This window comes from Myotis davidii, unplaced genomic scaffold (assembly GCF_000327345.1).
Source record: "Myotis davidii unplaced genomic scaffold, ASM32734v1 scaffold921, whole genome shotgun sequence".
Classification (NCBI taxonomy): domain Eukaryota; kingdom Metazoa; phylum Chordata; class Mammalia; order Chiroptera; family Vespertilionidae; genus Myotis; species Myotis davidii.
Genome location: NW_006291191.1, coordinates 100,105 through 108,473, shown reverse-complemented (window position 1 = coordinate 108,473; position 8,369 = coordinate 100,105). Strand labels below are relative to the sequence as shown.

Here is an 8,369-nt window from a genome sequence, read left to right as displayed (position 1 = left end):
AGAAATCGAGACAGAGTGGTAATGGTGAAAGAGGAGACACAGATCGATGAAACAGAATAGACAGTCCAGAAATAGACCCACGCATCTATGGCCAATCGATTCTCAACCAAGGTACAAAGGCGATTCTATAGAGAAAGGCATCGTCTTTTTCAACAAATCGTGCTGGAAAATTGGACATCTGTATGTGAAACAAAACCCCCAGTCCTTGTCGGGGCGCTGCCTCTGGAAAAGTCCAACCGAAGACAGTGACCATATAATGTATCACCCAACCAGGATGCTCTGAAGAAGGAAAAGGGTTGCAAATGACCACCCCAGGGCAACCCAGGCGTAGAGTCATTCCACCCAGCCTTCAAGGAAAGACAGCCTGAGTGGGAGGTGGAAGCCACAGAGGAACCACAGGTGAGGCAGAAGCAACGACATCGCAGCAGGTGGCAGGGTGACAGACGATCAGCACCAGGTCCCAGTGGCCCAGGTCCCCAACACCCCAGGGCCACAGCCCCTGGGATGTCAATGTGATCTTGGGGAGAACTGACTAAGGAGACCCAGACTCAACTGAAACAAAGTGTTGACCTCCCGGCAGAATCAGAGGGGCTCCAACTAGCAATCAAGTTCCGTTATAGAAAAAGCAAACGTGCGTTATGTTTTGGGATCCAGAGTCTGTGAGGGTCAAATGCTTTTCTGCTACCTGGGGGTCTGTTTCCTACTTCAGGTCTTTTTAAAATATATATATTTTTATTGATTTCAGAGAGAAGGAGAGAGAGATAGAAACATCAATGATGAGAGGGAATCATTGATTGGCTGCCTCCTGCACATTGGACTGAGCACGAAGCCCAGGCATGTGCCCTTGACCAGAATCGAACCTGGGACCCTTATGTCCGCAGGCTGACGCTCTATCCACTGAGCCAAACTGGCTAGGGCCCTCAGGTCTTATTTTAAATGGCAGAGAAGGGTGGTAAGTCTGGAAGGCAGGGTTCAGTGGGTGGGTCTGTCTGTACCCCAGTATCCCTTCCCCTTCTTCCCCTTGCAGGGCCCCTGAACAACACCAGTCCCTCCATTCATCATTTTATTCAAAGCGGTTGCCTTGAGCCCCACCTTCCCGAGGAGACCCCAGGGGAAATCAGTGTGTTATAAATTAACCATGGCTGGGCATCGCCCCAGAAGCCCCGTCAACTGGACGCAGGCCCTCGTAGTCCATCTCGGATTCTCCGCCCGCTGGGACCTGTCACAGCCCCTGGCCACGCAGCCTGCTCGTCTTGGACTCACAGCCTGCAGCTTCTCACCTCCTGCCGGTGTGCCAGAGCTAGCAGTACTCAGAATAATCCTCCTCCACATAGTTAGAGGGGAACCAGCCAATCTGGAAAGAGACGAGGAAGGGGTCAGGGCAGTCCGTACACGATTCCTCCTGCGGTTCTTCGGCTCAGCAGGCAGGTTTCCTCCCACCTCAGGGCCTTTGCACCTGCCATACCTCCCTCCCCAGAAAATACACCCCTCAGACACACGCACAGCTGAGCACTCCCCCCTCCTACTGTTCTCTACTCACACAGTACCTTACCAGTAAGGACTTCCTGTTTAAAACTGCAAACCCCACTCACCCCAACATTCAGCCCTTTTTCCACTGTAGTTTCTCCACAGCACTTGTCTCCATCTAGTGATTGTTTGTTATTATTTATGGACTTGTTACCTGTCTCTCCCACAAACACCACACACACACACACACACACACACACACACACACGCTACAATATAAACTCCATAAGGCAGCGATTCTTGTGTCTTATTCACCACTGAGTGCCAAAAGCCTAGAATAGTGCCTGGCACACAGTATACACTTAAAGAATATTTATTGAAAGGGTGCATGTTTGGGTGGATGGATGGATGCATAGATGGAATGATGGATGGATGCCAGGGTGGATGGATAACCTCAGGTCCTTTGCACCTGCCATACCTCCCTCCCCAGAAAATACACCCCTCAGACACACGCACAGCTGAGCACTCCCCCCTCCTACTGTTCTCTACTCACACAGTACCTTACCAGTAAGGACTTCCTGTTTAAAACTGCAAACCCCACTCACCCCAACATTCAGCCCTTTTTCCACTGTAGTTTCTCCACAGCACTTGTCTCCATCTAGTGATTGTTTGTTATTATTTATGGACTTGTTACCTGTCTCTCCCACAAACACCAAACACACACACACACACACACACACACACACACACGCTACAATATAAACTCCATAAGGCAGCGATTCTTGTGTCTTATTCACCACTGAGTGCCAAAAGCCTAGAATAGTTCCTGGCACACAGTATACACTTAAAGAATATTTATTGAAAGGGTGCATGTTTGGGTGGATGGATGGATGCATAGATGGAATGATGGATGGATGCCAGGGTGGATGGATAAATGCTTTATAGCTTAGACCTTCCTAAACACCCCCCAAAGGCTCTCTCAAACCCTAATTGTCTTCTACTGCAGACTAACCTTACCGTCATGGTCTTTAACTACACTCTTCACCTAAGCAATATTCCAAGGTCACTTTTTCACATGTCTCCCCTCAAGAGAACATAAGCTCCTAACCCATTCTTTGTCTTTATTCAACAATTATTTCTGAGAAACCATTACAAGTGAAGCAGCACTCTAGAGGTTAGGGATTCATCAACAGATGGAATAAAGACTCTCTGCCTTTGTAAAACAAACATAAAACCAGGCAGAAACAAACATTTTTGAGAAACCTGGAGGTCTCTCCTGACAGTCTGAATTCAGACAGGCGAAAAAGTGGTTAATCCCAGCTCTGCCTCTTCATGCACTCAATATTTTATTGAGCACCTACTGTGTGCCAGGCACTGGTGATACTACAGTGAACAAGAGACAAAAACCCCTCAGTGGTCAGCTTGGCCTCCTATAAGCTGTCCTGACCTGCACCCCTTAGGGCTTTCATGCTGCCCAGCGATTCCCCATCACAATGTTGGCCATTCAGCATTGCAGCTCCTTGATTACAGGTTTGTCCTCTTCACTAGACTATGAGTTTCACAAGGGCAGGGATTGTACTGTGCTCATTTTTGTCTCCCTGGCACTCAGCAGGTCTGGCACGTAGTAGATGCTCAATAAGTAAATGCAAGTTGCCTCAATGAATGAAACCTCTATGTCCCTCGCTCCCCTTAACCAGGTAAGGCCTCCCATGAGCCACTCCCCAGCTGCTCCAGCCCATAATTCGAGTACAGCTTCACTGAGGCCAGAATGCCTGAGATGCCAAGCTCCGCCCTGACTCACCCGGCCATAGATCTCCCCTCGCCACCAGCCTTGTTGCCCCTTCTTGTTAAGGATCTTGACAATGTCACCCTCCTTGAGGTTCAGTTCGGATCGGTCCCTGGCGCAGAAGTCGTAGCGGACTTTGGCTGTGCCAAAATACTTGGTGCTTCCCGCTGTGTAGGGGAGAGCAGAAGTGGTAAGAAGCCGTGGGCAGACACCGGCCCACCATCCAGGCGCAGTGGGAGGATAATGCCCCCAAGAGGGTAACACTAGGATGAAGGGTCCTTCAATGCGTCTCTGTACAGTGCTGGGTGCCCCGTGCTCCGAGGGGACACAGTTGTGCTCCCAAAATCATCCTTGCAGCCCCATCAGCGTCCAAATTTAGAAAGTAATACCATAATAATTTTTAAGATGGTTTGTATATATTTATAGTAAAGGAAGCAGAGAAATGATGTGGAAAAAAATCATTTTAAGGTATTAAATATTAATTATTTTAAGAAGGACCAAGAGTCAGAAAAGTGGAAATGGGAGAAAGATAAGCAGGGGGTAAAAGACACAGAGACCTTTTCATAGGACAATGTGAGTGACACTGTAATTAATTTGCAGTATTTCTGCAAATATGATACGATTGGACATCCATATCTATGCCAGTACAAATTAGTAACATGCAGGCAGACAGAAACATTTATTCGATTTAGTGATGTGAACAGAAATAATTTTTGTCTTGGAGTCCTCATATTACCTTGTTTTGCTTTTTCAGTCATAAAATAGTTTAATGATAATTACTTTTTAAATATCTTAAAAAAATCATTTAGGACATAAAAAAAATTCAGACACTACACAACCCATATGACTTTTCTGAAAACAAAATTTGACTCAGGAAAACAAAATTTGACTCAAAATAAGAAATTTAAAAAATAAAGAAAAACATCGGAAACAAGAAATATAGGGTCTAAGTAATTCTTGATTCTGTTTTTACAAGCCAAATTCAATTGTTATGCAAGGATTCATAAATATATGTCATAATTATTTTAAATTATAGGGAACTATATCCAACATTCCAGATAATTTCAACAAATCCAGTGGGTAAGAGGTGCAAAGGAAAAGGGACATTAGAGTGCACTACAGGAGTCGCCTTTTTGTAGGAGAAGGCTGTAGGTACTAATAAATCCTTGATATTGTTACAAAAATATAGGCTTAGAAGGTAGAGGTGAGGACCCTGCTGGTGCCCAGTGTCCTCATCTTCCCCAAGATAAAGACATAACCCCTGACCCACCTATGCAAACCACTCCAGAGCAAAGGGGCGGGCAGGAGTAGGAAGGGTCCCTGATTCACAGATAGGACCTCCCCACGCCCACTGGAGGGAATGTCCATGGTGCCCCCCAGCCTTCTCTCCACGATGTGAGGGAGCTGGGGCTGCAGGCCCCCAGCCTGGTACATCCTACCTGTCGGTTTGCTTATGGCTCTCCTCTCGGGCTCCTTGAAAGGGAATTGCAAGGTGGTGTCCAGCGACTTGAAGCAATCCTTCAGGGAGTTCTGCTGGTAAAACTCCACCAGCTCCTGGCAGGGGGGCAGCAGGACAGATGCTATTCCAGCAGGCCCGCCCCTGAGGGGGCGGCCCCGGAAAGAGCCACATCCAACTCCTCCTCTGAAGCAGGAGGCCTCCCTGGCAAGTGACTCCTCGAATAATCCCCGTGATGGGAAGCTCCTTCCATTTCTGCAGGGCCAGGGCCATTTTATGGGGGAGAGACCACATTGCCTACAGCCGGTTCCTCTAATAACCAATTTGCTTCATGACACATTTACACAATAATCAACCTGCCTAACGACCACCTCACCAAAATCAAACCGGACCCCCATGTGGGTGCCAGGAGCCTTACTTTTGTGATTAATTATAATAATAATTAAGCATCTCATATGTGCTGGCCAGAGTGCAACCATACGTCGTCAAAATCTCCTAATCATCCCGAGGGGAGCATGTTCGTGGTACCAAGTGTTTTATAAATGGTGAAAATGAGACACAGAGAAGCCCAGTGCCTTGGCCAGGGTCCCATGGCCCGGAGAGCGTGGATCCAGAGCTCAGCCTCTGGGGAGGCAGTGGAATAGAGCCGCTAAGTGCTGGCTTCTGAGATATGACTGATCTGAATTCAAGTCCGAGATGTATTGCCCTTAGGAGCATTTATTACACAAATGCTCAAGCCGTTGCTAATAACAAGTAAACAACTCAGGGCTATTCTATAAAACGACATGTTTGCGTTTTAGAGTTCTAGATTCCCAAGATGCCCATGTGGGCCCTGAGAAAGAAGATCTCTAGTAAGAAGGGCTCCTGGCCCGGCTGGAGTGGCTCAGTTGGTCGAGCAGCGGAGTCCCATGAACTGAAAGGTTCCGGGTTCATTTCCTGGTCAGGGCACATGCTCAGTCGGGTGATCATGAAACCAATTAGGCAGAGCTAAATCTTCAAGTCCGACAGAAACCTGTCCCTTCAAGTCTGCCGGGACCCTGCTCATCTCAGTGTCACCCATCTGTGAAACGGGAACTCAGAGAGTGCGTTCTGAGGGCATTCACTGATGGCCTGTCTATAACCTGTGTGACACTCAGTAAGTGCTCTGTCAATGCTCACTGCTGTTACTTAGGACTATGATTACCATCGCCAGCATCACTATTGGTCATGAGGGGATTGCCTTTAAGGCCAATTGATCCAAAGTGCACGTGGAGGGGCCCCTGTGAATATGGATAAGAGGGAGGCCATCCCGAGATGGAGCCTCAGGAAGGGTCCTGCCTGCATTCTGGGAAAACTGGAGTTGGGGGAAGATCGGCCCTTACCGCCAGCCCCCGGAAGGCCTTCTTCTCTGTGATCCGGTACAGTCCTTCCGCTGTCATGATTTTAATGTGCTTGACCTCAACGTTGTACCTGGAAGCCGGGAGAGAGTGGGCGAGATGGTCATTGAGCCCTGAGGCTGGGGACCCAGGCCCATACTCAGCCAAGCCTCAGCCCCAGGCTGTACCCCAAACCATGGGAAAAGCAGTCTCGGCTGCTTCAGGGAGGGGGCGACCACTGGAGCCCAAGACTGAAGCTGCCTCCTGCTGCTGCACCAACTGGTTCCTTCCCTCGGGCCTTTTCTGCTCTAACTTCCTTTCTTCCTCTAAGGCTCCAGATCTTCCTAAAATAACAGGAGTCCTCTTCCTGGACTCACAGGTTGTTCAGAAGTCAGGTCTTGCCAAGAAAGGAATGTTCTAGAACAGTGATTTTCAACCCGTATGACACAAGAATTTTTAAAACAGGCAATACCTGACTCTTTAGCCAGGGCACTGACCTCTTTTCCATCAGATTGTTAAATTTAAAAATGACAACACAACAGCCATCCAGTGTGAATAAATCAAAATTAAACTTTTTTTTTTGTAAGATTAGCCAAAAAATGTATGTTTTGGTGTGCCACAGAATGTGGGTAATTAGTTTATGTGCCACATGATGAAGAAGGTTGAAAATCGCTGGTCCACAGCAGATAGGACGAGACCTACGGTGTCTAGCTTAAACCACATGGCAGACCACAGAGCAGCGAGGACGGGGAAGATATGGTCACTTCGGCCAGTTTGGAGAACTAGAAAACCAAACCTCCTCCCACACAGAAAACCCCTAGAAATGCCGAGGAGAAAAGTGCTGAGTTCTCAAAAGAAAAGGGAAATGCCCAGATGCCAGAAATGAGGACAAAACTAAACACGAAGCAGTAAACTAAGCAGTAAGCATGAACTGCGACCCTAAGGAGTTTGCTCATCTTGGAAACCAGGAAGTTTATGTCTCATTGATCACAGAGACAGGAGAAGAGTTACGGGGTCCCTCCAGGTGGCGAGTTGGCCTGAGACCCGCCCATACCCTGTAAGGCCGGACTGTCAAGAAGCTTCGCCTTCAGGAAAAGGGGGGAAGGGGGGCGCTAGAAAACGCCACCCATCAGCGTAGCCAGGATGTGAAACATCTTTGTCTGTCTCAGCCCCCAAACAGAAAGCCACCCTTGGGAATTCATAGCCTCAGCCTGCCCTCAACAAGGTCTGCGTGTCAACCAAGGAGCGGTTCCGACCGACATAAAGAGCAAAAGGCTTTCATTTAAGCAAAAAGTTGCAGCCCTGGCGACACAGGTTTTTCGGGTATCAACCAAAATTGTGTTCCAGAGTAGAACAAACAAAGGCAAGGTCTGTCAAGGCAAAATCCCCAAAGTGTCATTCTTTCTTTCCTGCAAATGAAGAACTGCTGGCCGAGTTACCAGAGCTTCGTTAGTTTAAATATGCAACCGAGAGGGGTGACAACTACAAGGAGGAGGTTCGGTCTAAATGCGTCCAGGCCGCAGTTGTTTCGGGATGTTCATGACTCAGCCTTGAGCTCAGTTTAGCAACAGGTTAGCAACTCAGTAGCAGCTCTGAGAACAGAGTCCAAGACCTGCAGAGGCCCCCCTTCCCTAAGAGCCTCCCCCTCTCTCTTGAGTCTTAGCCATGACCATTCCATTTTCTTGTGTCCATCACCAGGAGTTTGAACCTGAACTGCCTGTGTAGTCTGAGAAAACTAAGGAATCAACCCAAAGGAAAATGAACCTGCTGGTGGGTCCCACACAAACAAATGCAAAATCTCTGGCGATCCCGGCAGCAAAGGACTCCCACAGGGCAGGCCCCGTTTAAGATCGAGACACAACTACAAACCCTACGAGGAAGTGAGTCACCCTGAGCGGGCAGCTGCCCTCCGCAACCAGAGAAGCACGAGAGACAGGGTGTGTGGGTGTGAGATTCCGGTTCAGGTGACGTCCTTGCTCTGCCTCTTCCTAGGGGGTGCTCGGTGCCTTTTGGAACCTCCCTAGGAAACATCTCGTCCTTGTGGGTTATCAGTCATTTAAAGGAAATACATTTGTTTAAACGCACTCAGACCCCAGGGGTTGAATACAAGGTGGCTATTAGCGCTCTGCCACCCGGGAGCACACGGTGCCTTTCTCTTTCCCGTCTCCTCCCTGCCCCAGGCTCGTTACCCTCAGCTTCCTCACTCCAAGCTCCAAGGGCGTTCCTTGACCTCTATGGCTTGTTTCCTAAGCCCATGTCTTCTAGGAATTACTTTTTCTACCCCTGTAATTTGCCATATAAATGT

The 8,369-nt window shown here is 48.3% G+C and overlaps 1 protein-coding gene across 1 annotated transcript in view; it reads right to left on the bottom strand.

Annotated features, from left to right (window-relative positions):
• Window positions 1–1,046: 1,046 nt before the first annotated feature.
• Window positions 1,047–8,369, bottom strand: part of VAV1 (vav guanine nucleotide exchange factor 1) — a 62,766-nt gene continuing 55,443 nt past the window's right edge. The window contains exons 25-28 of the mRNA XM_006764329.2: window positions 6,071–6,158; window positions 4,693–4,807; window positions 3,269–3,420; window positions 1,047–1,354 (exon numbers count right to left, since the gene is read on the bottom strand). Of these exons, the coding sequence (XP_006764392.1) occupies window positions 1,301–1,354; window positions 3,269–3,420; window positions 4,693–4,807; window positions 6,071–6,158 (409 nt within the window). The 3' untranslated portion in view covers window positions 1,047–1,300. The remainder of the gene's footprint in view (window positions 1,355–3,268; window positions 3,421–4,692; window positions 4,808–6,070; window positions 6,159–8,369) is intronic.